This window comes from Maylandia zebra, linkage group LG1, assembly GCF_041146795.1.
Source record: "Maylandia zebra isolate NMK-2024a linkage group LG1, Mzebra_GT3a, whole genome shotgun sequence".
Classification (NCBI taxonomy): Eukaryota; Metazoa; Chordata; class Actinopteri; order Cichliformes; family Cichlidae; genus Maylandia; species Maylandia zebra.
In genome coordinates this window covers 28,923,698-28,942,469 of record NC_135167.1, presented here as the reverse complement: position 1 = coordinate 28,942,469, position 18,772 = coordinate 28,923,698, and the positions used below count along the sequence as shown (strand labels likewise).

The following is an 18,772-nucleotide window of genomic DNA, read 5'->3' as shown; positions in this document are numbered from 1 at the left end:
ATGACAATGACTAACAAGCTCAGAGGCTTCAAGACAGAATTTTACTTACCAGTCGATGGTGTTTCAGTGGCTCTGTGCATCTTTTATGTAAAGTCGATTGCACTGAAGGAAGAGGCGTGCTTGTTTGGTTGTTGAGTTCAAACATTAACAACCTTTCTCAGGAATGAGTTACTCACCTTTAATGGATCCTATTAATGACAATGTTATAAACCTGCATGTGCATACAAGTCAAGCAAGCCAGCCAAAGCTCAGGTACAAGCACTCAAGAACATGACGGAAACATTCACTTCATACAAAGACTTTATTGACAATGTGTGTGTGGCATACTTTTCAATGGAATTGCTAAATCATGAGAGTTTCATATTTATGTTTGCGAAACAACGCTGAGAATCTGTAATGTATATATAGAGGCAAAAGTGCATATTCTTGTTCCTTTTTATTTTGTTCATGTACACATTACACTATACATAAATAATTGCATTGTAAAAATGACTCAAATATTTACAAGTATAATATATTTTATATAATATATAAATTTTATATTAAATCTAGGTAGATTACAATTAGGATACTGGACCAGGACGCTTCCTGTGAGTCTATGAGCGTGTGTGTGCGTGCTATCTGTGGTTATTGAGCAGCACCTCCAGCCAGCAGGGGCAGGAAGTGATGAACTGTCTGGAGTAGCAGGGCCCCCATCCTTTTGCAAAACTGATGCGAACACTGTGGGGGTCCCAGGGCCCCTCCTGGCTCTCGGGCTTTACGCTGTGCTCTGCCATCCAGCTGGAGCACTCATAATCGAACACCTTGAGAGAAAAGCCCGGCATCACCCTCTTCACGTTTAGCCTTCGAGCACTGGGCGGGTCCAGAGTGGGCGAGTGAACAAACACCGGGTGCTGGCTGCGATTGTACACCCAAACTCCGTCCGGCTCGTGACTCAGAACGATGCCGAAACCAATTTTACTGCGTATCTGCTGCACACTGCTGCTGCTGCTCCCTCCGTGCCTGTGATGTCCGTGATGACCTAACAAGCTGTGGCTCCCTGGGTCGTCACGCCGGCTATGGTAGGCGTTGGCTTGGAGTTGGCTAAGACAGAGGCCAGTGCCCTGAGGTAGGTCATAGAAGATGCTGAGTGAGGGCTCGTAGGCTGGATAAAGGCGACCCACGCGTGTGCGCTGCTCCCAGTAAGCAACACTACACCAGTGAGAGCGATGTCCGCCAGAGGTCACCGAGCCGATGGAGGTACCAGTGTCTGAAGAGGAAAGGAAAGGAAGTGAATGAGGTAATGGTCGTAGCAGTAAAGTGTATTTAATTTTTCTATCAGTGTGAGATGATATAAAAGACATTTTAGCTGCTGAGCACAAGTAAACAACATCAGAACATCATAAATGGATCTTTATATTGCTATCCCTGAAATCTGTTCTGACTCATCAATAAAAGGAATAATGGGAAGTAGCTATCAGTCGATCTACTTCACTTTTTAAGTTGATGGTCGTCAATTTGTGTGAACCTTGTGTGTTAAAATCTTGTTTAAGTACAACCTCTTCACTCAAAATATATCAGACTAACACAACTACAGCAGGTTTCACGCGGCCACAGAAAACATGCCTGTTTTGAAAGCAGGAAATCACTTTCTAGGAAGTGGAGAAAGGCTTTATTTTAGCACAGTTTGATGTGTGAAAATGCACCCACAGTTCATTAGACTGGACTTCTTCTGGAAATCTACATTGTAACTCACGATGCAACTTCCCGAGAAATGTTACCACACTTCGGGTCAATGCAGCCCGCAATTGCTGAATGGCGTGAATGGTTACAGCATACGGTTAAAAGGGGCTTACCTAAGTTACCACATCTCAGTACTATAGAACATTTATTTGCTTTGACTGAGCTCTAGAGGAAGGACCGTGATGATAGAGGGGACCATCTCAAATTCCTTGTGCTTCCTTGAATGCTGTTATTTTGTTTCTAGTTTGTCTTTCATGTAAAATTAGCATTCTCTGGATGTCCTAAATGCATCTCTTGGATTGTTTCCTCTTTTGTAACAATTAAAAAAAAGAACACATGGACATGAGTGTTGACCACGGTCTCCCTCCCCTGATAAATGATAAACAAAATGTCCCAATACTCGATGCTGTAAATGATTCACATCATTTTTATACCCATTCAGCTGCATAGATGCATGCTCTTCCCTTTAGTTAGTCGCCTGTTGCGGTATTTTGAAAAGGGGGTTAAAACTGTTAACTCCACTGACATCTCCTCACTGTCACCCTCTGCAAGCCTCTTTCAGGCCCGGAGTTAAAGAGGAGGTTTTAGAGCGGGGTGTCTGGGGTGGAAAGCATTCAGCTCTCTGTCAACCTAGCGCAAGCCCATGAACCCTTGACCCCCCAGCCCTCATGCTATCAGCTCACATTAACTCCCACACAGAGTGATGCCATTATTTTGCTCCAGAGACTCTATTGACACAGAAGATTTAAAGACCCATGTGCCTGTGGCCCCATTCCTTTCATATTCCAGCGAAAAAACCCTCGACTTCATTTACCAGGGGCCAAAATGGCGGCAGCCTTTCTCCCAATGGCGGGTTGCTTTAAAAGAAGAAAGTGAAACGAGGGCCGAGATCTTTTTTGTGTTTATGCCCCGGCCATTTTCATTTCAGGGGTTTCAGAGAAGAAGGGTTGGTAAATGTAGAAGAGATGTGAGTGGTTGCACACGAGCACAAACATACACAGAAAATGATGAGACAGGGCCTCACACATGCCCACGTACGCACACAAATTGAGCCCTCTGATCCAAACAGTATGACTGTAACACACACACACAAAATTGCACTTCTCATCTGAGGCCCACGTGTGTCATTAGTGAATTCCAGGCTGGCAACTCCTGCGGACTGCAGTTTTTACAGCTCTCCAATAAGAGAGCGGGCTGCACGGCTAGCTAGGATCTCTCTCTTTCTCCCACTCTATCTCTTCGTGGCTCGCTCACGCACACACAAACACACACTTTTACAAGCCATGCTCTTCCCTGTAATAAGGCAACGCAAACATGTCTGGGGAAACACAGGGAGACTTTATGAGCTCACGATCAACTTAATTCCCAAAGAAGACTTAAAACAAACTGGAACTTTTAAGGTTTTCTTTCAAAAGGCACGGCACACTTTAATTTCAATCATATGATGAATGATGGGGCAAATAATATGGTTTTAAAGGCTGGCTTTTTTACGTTTCAGACACCCTCAGTATTCATAGCTGGATAGTATATTGGAAATAGAAACATAAGAGGCAGCAGCTAGAAGACATGAGCACTCATAAGAATTTAGATCTCCTCCTGCTCTCTTTATTTATGGTCTCATGCACGCCTGAAGTGTGCTTGTGCAGACTTTATTAAATTTAAGAATGACTGACCTGCTGTAAAGTTCAAAACACTAGATCAAAATTTCCACCAGCATTTTGACAGCGAGGCATGTTTAATGTTTCTGGCAGAGTCCTCGGTGTCATCACGCTCGGCCTGGCTATCATCCAAGTAAAGGTGTAACCAGCTTGTGTGAGAACGATGAAGGAGGGAGGGAGGAGGAGGAGGGCAACTGACTTCTTCAATGGAATTTTTAAAGAGGGGTTGAAGCTGGAGGTTATCAGCATGTTTATATTCAACTGGAGGAAGTCAAAAAGCTGTGTGTGTGTGTCTGTGGGACTTTGTTGGTGTGCATGCATGCCCGCATCTGTACGTGGGCTGGCAGCAATTACAAAGTCCTGCAAGCATTTAAGCCAACCTCTATTTAACAGCCCTGTTTACCAATTAGATAAGTAGCTTTTGTTATTTCATTTCAAAATCGCTGTCTCTTAGTGCCAATCTCACCGAGACGCCCACTGAACTTTAGGGGTTGAACAAAGGTGGGAATATACACGACAACAAGCTGCAACTTTACTGCACAAACAAAGTAAAAGGCAGTGGCAATCAAAGTTCAGAGGTCAGACAGTCAGTTTCCTGCCGGATGCTCACAGATTGTTAAACCTGGACTTCAAACGAGGACGCCAGCACTCATCTTTTATCTCACATTTCCGCATCTCTCTGTTTTCCCTCCTGTAACAATGTTGGGAATATGATGTGACGCTCCCTCAGCAGACAAAATGATGCATAAAAGCTTAATTGGTTATGAACATATTTTGGGTCTTGCATATGTGAAGCAAACACGCTAATAAGCTGGCTGTTTACATGTCTATAGCTGTAAAGCTACTTTAACTTCCTCCAAACTTCCTGCTTTGTTTTCTCTTACTCCAGTCTGAACAGTGGAGGCTTCCTCCTCCAAACTGTAACCTGGAGAGAAGAGAGGAATAAAGCTGTGCAGGAAAAGACGGGAAGCAGAGGAGTAAAAAAGAGAGAGACAGAGGAAAAGGGAGACTGGGTAGACTGAAAGAGGGAGCGGGGGAACGAGAGGGAGCGAGAACCTGCCAAGCATAACCAGCATCCAAGGAAAAAATGAAGAGAGAGAAAGAGACTGTGAGAAAGAGAGGGAGGGAGGGAGACCCTCGTCTTTCATCCAGTGCCAAGGATTAGATTCCCCTCCAGTTATTAGACTCTTCCACTGTGCTGAAAGAAGTGGGTGGGTTGGGAAGGGGGCGGGCAGGGATGAGGAGGGAGTGTGAGGGGGACAGAGGGACGAGAAGGGAGGATAGAATTTATCTACTGACCATCGTCGGTTGCCTTTAAAATGCTTTGTTTTGATTCAACTTAATGCCAAAGATCCTAAAAGAGTAGAAATAAAATCAAATAAGGTGGGGGAAAAACAGAGAAAAAGTGAGAGGGAGAAAGAGAGAGAGACACCCCTCCCTGCCTACAAATGGTAGATTCTATGTTGTTTGAGACAACTATCATTACAGGGAAAAAACTTCAATCCAGCAAGCCACATTTAAGCTGGCGTCTCGACTATCTCTACCATCAGCGGGCTGCCTTATCGCCAGACGTGGCCTTTACAGTCGAACACAGTGGGGCTCTTGCTCACACACGCGCACAAACACGCATTCCTGCACACACACACTCATTCCTTCTCCCTCTTTTTTTTTCCATTGTGAAGTGGATCTGTGTGATGGAGCGGTGTGTGACTGGAGATGTCTCGTGTTTAACGGCACAAGAGACACAAACCTGGCCTCGCCAGCTGGAGACGTCCTTTGGACCGACCCGACTGAGCTGAAGTAAAGTTACAGTGTGTCCCTGTAAAATTCCTAGGGAGAAGTGCTCGGAGGCGGTTTAGAAAGGAAGAGCGAAAGTAACGAGCTTCCTGCATTTCTGCTGCTACTTCAAAGTGCCAAACAACTCGAGCCAAGGAATGTCTCAGGTTTTGCATACAACTCGCATCCTGGACAACTCCACTGTCGCGTTTATGCCATCACCTTGGCCATAAAAAAAAAAATTGTGAAAGTAAATGGCTTACACACAGTTGGCTTTGCAAGATGATCTCATCTGTGGTCAGTTTTTACCTTTTTATTCCCATTGTGCTTCTCCTATACATGCAACTGTGCGTGCACCTACAGAGCCACCAGAGATACATACGCAGGTGTCATCACCACTAAAGACTTAGAGTCTTAAATCTGGCTTGCTTAAGACAATGCATAGTTTAAAGTGCACAAATGACTCAAAGAAAGATGATTAACGTCTGAACGGAGGCACGAAAAGCAGACGCAGGGCTGCTTCAGAGCTCGGTAGTTGACAACTCTCCCCTCCCAACACATTCCTGGACAGGCCCTCTTCCTCAACACTTCCTCCCCCCCACCCACCCTCCCCTCAGCCAGTCACAGGGGTCAAGTTGACAAGTCTCTCATTGAGCCTCACGTGGTCCGACTATATGGCCTTCACTCCTCACAACATAATTACACGCGTTTATTGGTGGAATAGATCCATTTGTTCCACTATGAAGAATTAGTTATGGAATTCCACTAAAATGTAATTTGGGAGAATTATCAGAATGTGAAACTCCAGCTCAGACGTGCACGCGGGAGTGTGGACCGAAAGCGAGGTGACACGAGGGCCTGCAGTCGTTTAGCGGAGGGCGACGTGTGCAAGAGCACATTTACTATTTCTCGTCATTCGGTCATCAAAATCAAATGATGACAAATGCTGTCAAAAGTGATTTCCAAAGCGGGGTGAACAGGCGGCTACAAGTCCTGAAAATACCTACAAATATTAATTAACGTGCGTCTTAGCTCAGGGTTGCCTTTGGAGCTCACGGTGCTGCCGACAGTTTCTTACATTTCATAGAGTCAGAGTCTGTCGACATCTGCAAAGAATCTTTAGGTTCAGCAGCATGGCAGGATTCCATTAAAAGCCAAATTGCGAGTTGGCAAAAACTCTGAGGGAACAACGGAAAGCCACAGCCAGTCCTGTAATTTAAACCTTATTTTAAATTGTGATTGCCTGACAACATGGGCTGAAAGAGAGGAGAGCAAGACTACGAGAGCAAAAAGCAAGCAGAAGAACTGTGGAGAAGCAACAGCAGAGATGGATCTTCAGTAAGGGCAGGAAGGGAGCAAGAGCAGAAGAGATAATGAAAGCGAGGAGAAAAGGTTTTTGTGAACAATGAAACAACCTTTGCTTAATCACCAGGATGGCTACAAATATGTAACGTCTTCTTAGTGTATGAACTTGGAAGCCTGCTGATTCACTTTGCTTCATTTAGAAATGTCTGCGAGATGCATCTGCACACGGCGTTTAAACATATGCACACTACTGCCGCATCTATCATAATGAAAAAGAAAATCAAGAAAACACAACCCGCTCAAGCAATCTATTCTAGGCGCAGGGACCTCAGATGCTCACATACGCTATAATTCATGTTGGCTGCTTTTGGGGGGCATCTTCGCCCCAACAGGCAATGTGACGCACGTGACGTGTCAAAACTAGAGCTTCGGACACTCAGTGAGTACAGATTTTACAGCTTTTGATTACATTTGAGACAGAGCCAGAAGAAATGAAATCTTTTTTAAAAGTTGGAAAGTATTAAACCCCTCTATTTTTTTTCTATAGGGAAATAAAATAAGGGAACCTGGAGGGTTTGGTAAGTGTGGCTGACATGTTCTGGGTCTGCTATCAGAAAGTCCATCTATACAAAGCATTAACCCTTTATAGCCCTTTATATATATATATATATATATATATATATATATATATATATATATATATGTACACAAGAATTTCACTCGCATGTGCTGTACCAATGTACCAGCACATGTGATGTGACAATAAAAAGTGATTTGATTTGATATATATTTTTTTTTTTCTGTTGCTTTTTAAGATTTGTTTGCTATCCTGAAAAATCTGAAATCTAACTTTACTCTTATTTGTTACTTTTCTTTCAGATGTTAACCTGGTCTGTGCTTTGGTTTAAGCCACAAAAGGTCAAAGTTATGGGAAGAGCACTGCAGAATTAAACTGCAAAATAAAAACCACGAAAAGTTTAATAATGGTGCTCTCCAACTGAGAGAAATGCCACATCCAGAACTTGTCAGCTCTTCCAGATATTCCCTTCACTGCTGTATTTTCTCTGGGAGCAGGGCTGTAATAACATGGCATTCAGTCCAAAATGTGTTAAAAAAAAAAGAAAAAAAAAGGTCACAAACACAATAAACTGAGCGAGTTGTGTGCTGCGTCCTCACCCATGCGGCTGCTTGTAGTGAAAAAGAGGCGCAGTGGAAAATATTTGAGGAAATGGCAAATGGTTAATGGGCCGGCACTTGATGTTGAATTCCATAGTCTAATGTGTCTCAGTCAGGCATAGGAGCAAGTGCTGTACGCGTGCCAGCAAACAGACTGGAGATTCAGGTCACCGGGAGGACCCATACAGGCGGCGGCAGAGGGATTCTCACCGGACACGGCAGAATGCGGGTGTTTATTTTGTGTCTTTGAACAATTCATCAAGCATCTGAAAGTGATAACATTTTTTGTTTTGTTTAATCTAGGTATCTAATTTAATATTCTACTTCTGAGAGTAAAGCCTTTACTTGAGAGCAGCATCGCTTTGGTGGGCGAATTCCCCAAAACCTTCTGAGCTAAACGTAGCATGGGAGCACTGTCAAAACTCTTAAAACTGCCTGCTTCCAAACTTCCAAGAATGTCAGTTCCACTCCACGTTTCTTAAGTATTAACGGCGATATGTTCAAACATGTATCACATGTCACTCCCAAGAGTCAGACCCCCTCCTCCCCTTATCCCCCACCTACTCCTTTTACTCGGAGACCCCGCTCCCCCTCACCTTCCCAATTTCCCAACATTCCTAGGCCGTGCCACATCAGTCAAAGGGCCAATTCATGGGGTTAATGCTGCTGTGAGTGCAGACAGGGCTTTGAGACAGGATGTTTGGCTGATACCTCGCTCTGCTTAACCAAACAAGCCCCCAAAATATGATTACTGAGGGCAAAAAGGGACCAGTCCTCTTGTCTTACCTCATTTCATCCAGGCCATACTAATGTCCTCTAAGTATCATTGCCTTACTTGTTTCCACATGTTCAAAAGCCAAGGGGCTAATGACAAGAAGACGAGCAAATGTTTGACATGCACAAGAATGTCATATGGTGAAAGATGGCAAAGAAATCACAAACTCTTGGCACTGTTTAGCTACACTCTCAGTTGCGTCAAATGTACATGAATCTGCATATGGCACACTTGACAATGTGGTGAGTAACATACACAGTGCTCACTGAAATGCTAGTAAAACGAGCTTGTTATACTCATTACACACCAGGAGGACAAGAAAGCAGCTGAAACACAACATCTATGCCAAAAATATAACATTTATCCCAAGGCTGAATGTAAGTATTTACATTTTATGATACATTTTATGTTACGTGCTGAAAATGTGAGTAAGATGCATCTGCACGCAGTGTTTAAACATGCGCGTGAAGCAGCACGAAATAAACTAAAGAAAGAGTCGACAACAGTCAGCCTAAATAAAATTATGAGAATTGAGATAATCGCAAATTCAGTTAATTTCAATTCAATTGTATCTATATAGCACAAAATCACACCAACAGTCTCCTTAAGGTACGTCATATTGTAGGGTAAAGACTCTACAATAAGACAGAGAAAAACCCAACAATCAAACAGTCTCCTCTGACCAAGCACTTGGCGACAGTGGGGAGGAAAAATACATTTGTTTGTATTTTAACTTACTAATAAAGGTTTTCCAAATGAGCTACACCTATAAAATCCTTACTTTTTTTGGCTATGTGATGGTGTGATGACAGGGGACCGCTTATTAATAATATGAAACCTCATTCTGCAATTCTGCATGACTTTAGTGCATCAGAATTAGCTGCTAACACCAAATGCTAGAGTTTATGTGCTAGAGTCAACATGGTAACAGTTAGCATGTTGTTACGCTGCGAGTTTTAACATGATGGCCAGAAACTGTCTTGATGTCATCTGATTCGTGTTTGGATGGGAATGTCACTTAGCTCTGTTTTTATCCAGTAAATGGCACATCCTGACTGCTGATTGACACCGGAGAAGCTACACTCAGCTCTCTATTTATTGCCTTTCTCAGTATTTAAAAAGCAGGTTTGCAAGTTGTTATTCGATGTATGGAAATCTGCAACTAGTGTTGGGATTATCATAGTTATACAATTATATTACACCATGAATTAAATTTAATCAGATGCATTTACCTTTGGCGAGAAAAATGAAACTCTTTGTACAGCGTTACTACATTAGAGTTTACAAAAGACTTACATACAGTGCAGGAGCACATTTTATTTTTGTTTTTAAACTAAAGCCAGACAACAAATGTGTTCCAACTAATTTGCAACACCATCAAGTGTAGGTCTTTGTTTCTAGATGTACTACATTAGTTTGGGAGTATACGTTTAACTGCTTCCCCCCTCAGATAGATTTATTGTTTTCCAGTTTTACAAGAAAAGGATGGATGCATTGTGAAATCAGCACTTTTAAACAAACCACAAACAGAACTCATTGCCCAGGGTTCTCACATACAACAGCGAAGATTACGACAATAATGTACAATCAGCCCTCTGTTATCGAGACCTTTCAAAAAAATTGTTTTTTTAACTGCTACAGTAATTCAAATAAGTTATACGTTTAAATTTTGATAGCTGTTTTTGATTGGCCGCTCATCTTGCCTATGAAACCAATGAGCACTGCTCTAAGAAACCATGAATCTGTCCAGCCAACTATGCCAAAGCAGGTAACCATCAGGTACCAAGTCTATTATTGTTAGAAATCAAACAATATTTTTTCCCTGAAATCAGAAAAGGCTCTAACATTTCTGTGCAGATGCTGTCAATACTAAATTCCTCCATATCAAACTTTAGAACACAGCTACAGCTTGTAGAAGCTAACCTGTACAGCTGACACAAATGTGCTAATGTAATCGGGTCATAAATTACATATTGTTATAATTACATAAAATGTGTTCGAAACCCCAAACTGTTCCTGGTATATCTGACTTTTAGGACTTCCAAGCCTGTAGTTATCTTCATTATTCTTATCCTTTTCTTCTTCTTTGGTGCAACCCTATAAATTTGGGGTACCCCTTTGGGCTTTTCCCCTTTTCTTCGATTCCCCTGTGGGAGAGGTCAGTTTCATTTCTTTTCCAACACTAATTATATTTTTATCCACCCTGATGTTTCTGATTGTGTGTTTTTGGTTCATTATTGTCATAATTACGCCTGTCTTTTTTAGATGCTGTGAATATGTGGTACGTGTGTGCGGCGTATGTGTCTAGGCAATGCTAATGCTAGCATGAACAGATAAGCCTTGCTAGCTTGTTAGTTGGCGTGGGTTGAGCTAACTCTCGTCCTATTTATATTTGGTTATAGGAGCTGAAGTGGGCACGTTTTTTACTTGGAGGTCTTTCAGTGTCAGACACAATGCAGGAACAGACCGGTTACACTACCACCTTAACTTTTAATGTCAGCTCAGGCTAATAAGACCTCTTTGTTTTTTAGTTTGACCCATTGGCTATGCTAAGTGGAAGCCATTTATTAGTCTCATCCACATTAGGACCAAATTTCATTACGTTTCCAAACTGACAGCCACAACACTGTCCGTGCGTGAAAAAGCAAATTTCATTCCAAGCTACAAGAGAAAAACTTACAGTCAGAAGAATCAGAGAAAAGCCAGCACACACCTTCAAGTACAGTACTCAGCAGGCCTGTTCAGTTATACATCGATTTTAAAGGTACAAAGAGGAAAAATCCCCTCCAACAAATCGCGTGATTGGTGAAAGCGTGTGTGTGTGTTTGCCCTGATAGAACCCCTATGCGAGTATTTTGAGACGATCTTATCACCGAGTCAGACAGAAATTCCTCCCTGTCTCTCTCCCTGTCATACACACACAACACACACAAGCAGCTGAACGGCACATTTCGTTGGAGTCACAGGGGGACGATCCCAGCAGATATAAGTCTACTAAACCTCCAGCAGAAACACTCTTTTTCAAGGCAGATCTGTTTGTTGTGGTTTAAAGGGAACGTTAACTGACTGAATGATAAAAGAGGCCAGGGCAAAGGTATGTATGGACCACACCCTGCTGTTGCACTTTTTTTTTAAAGCTGTGAGTACACAGCTGGTTTTTAAAGGAATGAAAAAAGATGCTAAAGTGCCAAAGCACATGTCCAATGCTTGTTTTTGTCCTAAAAAAAACACTGCAAGCTTTAGATGATATGCCAAAGGATTACCTGCACAATAAAAGAGATTAATTTGCACTCTTGAAAGATCTTACCAACATCAAGGGGTTTTTTCGGGGGGAGGTTGTGACAGCTACGCTCATTCTGATACATGTTTAAGTAGGCTTCGCGTTCAGCTCACTTCCTGTTATTCACCCAGCTTGTAGCTCAAAACAGGAGTCCTCTAACCTGTCAGAGCTAACAACAAAAGCTACATGCAGATTTCTTGGCTGCCTCTGTTTACCCAAGTCTCACTCCTACTCATGCCTCTTGGCCTCCGCTCTGGTTCTCGGCTCCAGAGTGCTGGGGTGGGGGGCAGGGGATCAGAGACCACACACACACACACACACACACACACACACACACACACACACACAAGCTAACTTGTCTATACACTCGACACACCACATGTTGTAAGGAAGCTGATACACTTCCATTCATATAGACAGGCAAACAATAGATGGTTCCCCCTCACTCATTACTCAGAAAGTCAAAAACTTGACATTTGATGGACTTCTGACCGAGTGTGGATGATTTGGGACACAGTCTGCTAAAATAAGTACACTTTCACAAATCAGATAAATTGTTTGAACTCAGAAAGTGTGCAGTGACTGTTAGTCATTGATAAACAACTGTGGATGACTTCTCCAAAACTATCCAAAAAGCAATCTTACACATTCATGATGGTGTTCAACAGAAAACTGATTTGTAGGGTGAATGCAGGTGGACAGTTTATATTATTTGCAATTAAAGCATCTTCTTGCTCGCATTTCAGCTCAAACTCTTCTGAGAGGGGTGACGTGTGCTTTGGGAGGACTGCCGACCTCAGTATTGCTAAAAAAGCTGGCTAAGGCTCTGCCCCTGGAAAACGCGCATAACAACTCAATATACTGCTTCTGCTTCCAACATCAACTTTAACTAAAGGTCTCCAGTTAACTTCTGGGCACAACAACCCCCTCCTCCAAAAAGAAAATCCTCAGTGACTCCTCATAAAGGTCAACGATACCATGGCTACACTACGCAGACTTCATAGGTTGCCCATTCACCTTTCAACACCGTCCACAAGCGAGCTCGGGGAGGCTTGATCGAGTAGGTTTGTGGGTTTCTTCTAACACTGTGAGGACCTCTCCACCCGACCCCAGCACGTAAACAAATAAAGCTCCAGTTTCATCATCTAGAGGGGGCTGTTTCCTGTCCAAAGCAGCCCTGAGCCCCTTCTCCCCCTTTACCGCATACACACACGCGCGTCCGCACACACACACAGAGCTCTACATCGCCGCCTCATCTGAGCCGCTCGGCTCCCCCGCCCCCAAAGTGCCAGCCTCTTTCCACTGCTCAATTGCAGAGAGGAATGAAGGGATTTGAGGGAAGAAAGAGGGAAAGAGGGGGATGGGTGGTTAGAGAGGCAAAAGGGGATTGAGAGTATGCACAGGGATCTTATTGCAGCTTCGTCGCAGTGAAATATTTTGCTGTGCAGAAAGCATAGACGGGGGAAAGAGAGACAGAAAGCCTACACTGCTGTGGCATCTAGATAGCGAGACCCCAGACCCCCACCGAGCCCTCCGTGCCTCTCTGACAATAGAAGCTTTATGCAGCGGAGTTTTCTGTTGCCTTTGCGGCCTTTGAAAACAGGGGAAAAGCACAACATAACACCACCAGCAAATATAATTTGGCTTTTATGTAAACATTCAGACGGGATGCCTGTCTCAAAAACTTTTTCCCCATTTGTGCTTCCAAACTTCATTGTGAGAACTTTTCCTTTCTTCAGAATCAGCTTTCTTCACCATGCACTGCAGGAAAAGCAAAAAAGCCAGCAGTTATTATGCAAGTTACTCACCTGTGTAGTCTCTTGGCATATTGAGAGGCGGATTGGAGAAGAGGGGTGGCGCAGTTTCAGTGTAAGACAGAGATGAGTCTGGGAAATGTAAGAAAAAGCAAAGGCATACAGGAGAAGTGTGAGATCCAGGTTAATTTTTTTCCCCCAACTATGATTTTGGTAATCAAGCACTCCTTGAATCCTTTATCAAACAATAAAAATCTTCTCGTCATTAAAGCTCAAGCTTCGCTGATTGTTAGACTGTCGATAGGACACCTTGGACTTTCTTTGACAGTGCACAAAATGATTAATCAATCCGTTAATCTGAAAGCATAATTGTCAGATCAATGAAACAGGGGACTGTTTTATCATAACACAACACCATCATGTGTCTCTTTCAGCACAAGTGTCTTATATCAAATAAAGTCTGTATTTTCAGATGAAAGATATAATGAACTCCTTTCCTACTTTGTTTTGTGGTGGCCATTTTTTTTCCAAACTCACCCAGTGGCTTGTGTTCATCTGAACGGGACAGAGAGTATGGAGGTGGAGGCGATTCTGTAAGAACAGCCAAAAAACATGAGGTTAAACTAAAGGTTCAATGAAGACTGCCACGCACAGTATGCACGGTTAGTTCATTACTGTTTTATTAATCATATCGTAAAGATGCAAGAAGTCCACGAGGTTTTACGAGATGCACAATTATGCAAGGAGGCACACAAGAATGTAACATGTCGAACTCTGTCTGTCAGTTCAAAATTGAAGACATTTTGCTTAACACCCCCCCCCCCCTAAAAAGAAAAAAATCTAGAGCCTACACTCACATAAAAAGTATTTTCTCCTCAGGGAAGTCTTTAAACATACCTGTTGTTATATCAAATGGTAACACATGCAAGACCTGAATGCAGCACTGCAGATCAACTTTACACTGTGTTATTTTTCATGGGAAAATATGTTCATAAGGCTGTGTGTGTCTGTAATTTCACTTTGTATCGACATACCTTCTACCCTAGATCAAGGAAAAAACTTAAAGCGTGGGGAATATTTGCACAGCTCATATCTTGGAATTCCTTTGGAGCTTTTTAAATAAATATGCTTAATCAACACGAGTCACATTGCATCAGACCCCCAGTTAAGTATTTCACCCTAGACAATATATTTGCGTCTTTATCTGATGCACTTTTAAAAGCCTTTGCTTCGTTTTTACCCCCTGTTACTTCTTCATTATCTTTCCGTTCTTTCATACAAGCTCTCATTATGACTTTTGTGTTAAAGCGGCTTTGAAAGCTCCATAATTCTGCTGCTGCTGGAATAAATCCTTCACTCCAAAGTGGACACAAGTTTGTGGCTGCGGCCCCTTTAAGAGCAGAGCCAGTAATTGCCGGAGTCCTCAGTCAGTCAGATACCCAGCGAGTCAGTCTGGCGCCAGCACTATGCAAACTGTATATTATCGGCACTCCTTAACCTAAATAACAAGAGGAGGACCTCCTTGTCAGAGGAAAAAGAGCCTAAGTGCAACTTGAGTGCGACCTCCATTTGGATGATGTGAGAAGCGCCAGTTTTTGCGAAAATTGAAATAAGCGTGTAACGTAATTGGAATGTGCAGAAGGACCAAAGTAATGGTTGCCCAAAGTTAAAAAAAAAAAAAAAAAAAGAGTTATGAATAGACCATAAACCTGTAAGACAGACGATAAAACACTAGAAGAAAAAACAGACTCGCACTGTCAGCTGGAAGTGCAGCCAGTTAGACGCCTGCAAATGCATGATGAGTTCATCTGTAATAACTGCAGGAAAAGAAATGCTCGACACTTTAACAATACTGACTTTCTTCTTCAGCTGCAGGCCTCAGGCGAGCGATACATATTTGTTGGAATTCCCCATTATATTATGCTATTCGTTATACTGTAGTTATACAGGTCATCAATCTTTATATAGCATTAAATACACTTTTTTTTATTTGCATGAGACTAACTTTCTGCAAGGCCTATCAGCTTGGAGGGGATTCTGGGGGGAGACCAGGGGCCCTCGTGAAGGTGTGTGTGATGGTTTCAGATAACTCAATCTCGAGGTTGGAATATTGGTGGATATTTCGGTGTTTAAGGCATTTATAATGGTCTTTTCTAAGGGATGATGTCTGATTAATGAGTTTGATCGATGTTCTCTGATTCCACAACCCCTATCTTCCGGTGTCAGTGTCCTTACCTGGCCCGCATAAGCGGCTGTAGTGATGAGGATTGCAGCACACCTTTGCGCTGTCCACCGCACCGAAGCTCTGGCAGTGGCACAGCGATTTGAGTCGCGCTGAGAGCGGCAGGTCGCCCCAGCGGAACAGCTTACAAAGGAGATAGTATGGAGAGATGTGATGAGCACCGAGCCGCAGCTCAGTATTCGGCACCATAACGCACTCGCCGGGTATCCCTCCTTTGGTCTCCACAGCCTTCACCAAGGCGTCCAGAGACCTCTCCTTGAGTCTCTTCAAAAAAGCGTGAGCGGTGCTCGCAAGGTCCTCCTCCAGAACCCCACGCCTCGGTGCGCACTGACAGGGGCCAGCTCCGTCTTTTCTCGCGGCCCAGTAAGAGCTCCGAGGTCTGAAATCCCATTCCCCAAACAAACAACACGTCACCGTCCTGCTGTCGCTCTCCTGTCCTCGCCGGGAGCCTCTGTGCTCCGGGACGCACATGGCACCCCGGTCATCGTCGGGCTGTTCCTCGTCCTCTCTCTCCGCGCCCTCTGTCAGGTCTCCAGCCTCCCCCGTGAGTCCCGGAGCCGTGTCTGTGTGTGTCATCGACCGCTGCTCGTGTCTGTGGAGCTTACCCGAGTGTCTGCCCCACTCACCGTTCCGCTCTCCTTCACCTCGTCTGCTTCCATCCCGCCCGTCGCTCTCGGTGACCACACGGCTTCTCCAGAGTCGCCGTACAAGACCTGGGCGTCTCGACTTGAACATACGATAACCTAAACAGTTTCGGATGAGTCCCGTCGGTCCCGTCCGCTTCTCGGGAGATGCCACATCGATTTACACTCGACGCACAAGACCGTGAGTTTGTGCACGGTGCGCACAGCGTGCGCAGCCGGTGGTCACCGTTTCCAGGCTTCCTCGCAGCATTAGAAGGTAATGATCAATCACGCATCGCGTTAAACATCACCGAACATCTGATGAGGGAGAAGGCTACATGCAGTCACTGCTCAGTGACCTGCTGTCGCCAACTCAATTAAGCCACTTCTTTCGCCTGCCCTCTCACAAAGCCGTTAACTCCCCGACACTCTGAAGGTCCCACACACAATTCACAGAACATAGTCAGACCGCCCAAAGGGCCAGGATCAGCTTACATGAACAGAAAGACCATCACAATCAGAAACTCAGAACTTTTCCAGACTTTCCAGACTAGAGCCTCTTCGATCCCTTCGTGGTTCCTTGGCTTCGAAAAATAAATCCTTGCAACACTAAAATCTCGGTTTCTGTCGCTGTGTGGGATGCAGGAACTCCGCGTCAGTGTCCCGGGACAAAGCAGAGATGATCGGACACTCCGGTGCCAAACTCCAGGACGGAATCCGTGCTGAGAAGTTGTTTTAAAGAGAGCTGGAATTACTCCACTCTCCACTCCCCTGCAGGAACTTTTCGGACGCACACACACAAACACACGCGTTCACACGTGCACACACGCTCCCGCAAACACACACGGACACAAGCTTCAGTCAAGTCAAACGGAATAAAACCTGGATTATCCAATGGTAACTTTTCAAAATAAAACATACAGCAGTTAAAACGAGAAAGTTGGGGGGGGGGGGGGTCCAGAAATGTGTAGACACATTTCTGGACATATATGTGCACAAATATTTGTGTCCTTTTATATTTATATGTATATTTACATTTATATCTACACCTATATCTCTATACTTATCTTAATATTTATCTGTTAATATCTCTGTTTCTACACTTCCTTTTATATGAGTGTTTGACGTTTGTTGTATATATCTTCAACTCAATTTCCTACTGGGATTAAAAGTCTCTCTGATTCTGATTCTAAAAGATACAATTTTCCGGAACTTTTACGCTTTTATTTTGAAACCAAAGTCACAGCGCCTTGGTTTTCGTTTGGTGTTGACTCTCTCTCTTTCTCTCTCTCTCTCGGGGCCCCAGAGGAAAGCTCTGGAGCCATTGGTTGATTCCCGCCATCATGTGCCAGTCTAGACACTTTGGCGGCTGGGAGCCGCAATGATTGTTGCGCAAACACGGTTTCAAGTTTCTTAACTCTTAAAGACGCAACATCCTGCTCTCCTCTGCTCAGTCCTGAGCAGAGACCAAGCAAGAGAAATAGGGTTAACAAGAGTAAGTATTAGCTAATATTAATACATTATTAGTAACATATAGATGACTGTGTGTTTGTATTTATTTATTCATTTATTGTTTAGGTGTGGTACAACATAATTCTTCAGTTAATGCTGAATGTACTCTTTAATTGTTTTACAGGGGATACTGATACAGCAGGTTCTCCATTAATCACACAGTTCAGTTCCTAGCTCCTCTCCTTCACATGTTGAAATGTGAAGCCCACATTCCTTTTGATGGTCAGGATAAACACCTGGAGTGTAAGCAAGGGACTAGGGCATCCCCCAGTGGCATAGCACTAGTCCAGTGCTGGTCTCTGTGACTCCTAACTGGTATTTTAGCAACTCCTTACAATGTGGTGGGGGGAAGTCCACACCTCATAACAGAAGCATTAACCCTGTCTATTCATGGCTTGTCCAGTTATGTGTGCTAGTCCAAGATCAGTGCCTACTGTCTATATGAGAGGAAGTGAGAGTCAAGTTGCAATGGCAGCAGGAGAGAGTTGACAAAGAAGAGGATGCAGTGTCTGTGAGTGGCTACAGCGAGGTTTACTGGGCATCTGTTCAAAATGTGTCCCCCTGTGTAAGTCAATCACAAGCAAATATGCAAAAAGGGAAGAAGGAAGTGATTTGGAAGAGCTTTGTCCTGAGTTTAATGTTTTACAGGTCACTGGAGTCACAGCAGCCATGGAAAACAACAGCCATAAATTATTATTATTATTATCTAAATTTATCACAGACTCCAACAAACCAACAGAAAAATAGAAAAAAATTCAGACGAGCGTTGCTGCAGCCGCTGAGTTAAACACATGAATAAATGTAAAATGTATTCCTGCAAATGCTCAGAAGGGTTTAATAAAACATCAGAGGCAGCAGAAAAACTTTGGGGTCAGGTTTTTGGTATTTTGCATATTAGAAGACAAAAAGCTGTAATGGAAATCCCAAATGAACTCAAACAGTGCTGAAC

At 43.5% G+C, this 18,772-nt stretch overlaps 1 protein-coding gene across 1 annotated transcript; it reads right to left on the bottom strand.

Moving 5' to 3' along the window:
- Positions 1–282: 282 nt before the first annotated feature.
- LOC101484891 (mothers against decapentaplegic homolog 6) lies at positions 283–17,128 on the bottom strand. Its single transcript, XM_004557928.6, has 4 exons — positions 15,682–17,128; positions 13,984–14,037; positions 13,501–13,578; positions 283–1,249 (listed from the first exon to the last, which is right to left on the bottom strand). The coding sequence occupies exons 1-4, from the start codon at positions 16,421–16,423 to the stop codon at positions 618–620; spliced, it is 1,506 nt and encodes a 501-aa protein (XP_004557985.2). The 5' UTR covers positions 16,424–17,128; the 3' UTR covers positions 283–617.
- Between the last annotated feature and the right edge of the window lie 1,644 nt (positions 17,129–18,772).

What these genes read in the sequence shown, in the direction of transcription:
- LOC101484891 (XM_004557928.6), bottom strand. Translation starts at nt 16,423, where the DNA reads ATGTTCAAGTCGAGACGCCCAGGTCTTGTACGGCGACTCTGGAGAAGC. An exon ending in CAGCCGCTTATGCGGGCCAG is followed by an intron (nt 14,038 to 15,681) that starts GTAAGGACACTG and finishes CTGTTCTTACAG; the next exon opens with AATCGCCTCCACCTCCATAC. An exon ending in TATGCCAAGAGACTACACAG is followed by an intron (nt 1,250 to 13,500) that starts GTGAGTAACTTG and finishes TTTCCTCTTCAG; the next exon opens with ACACTGGTACCTCCATCGGC.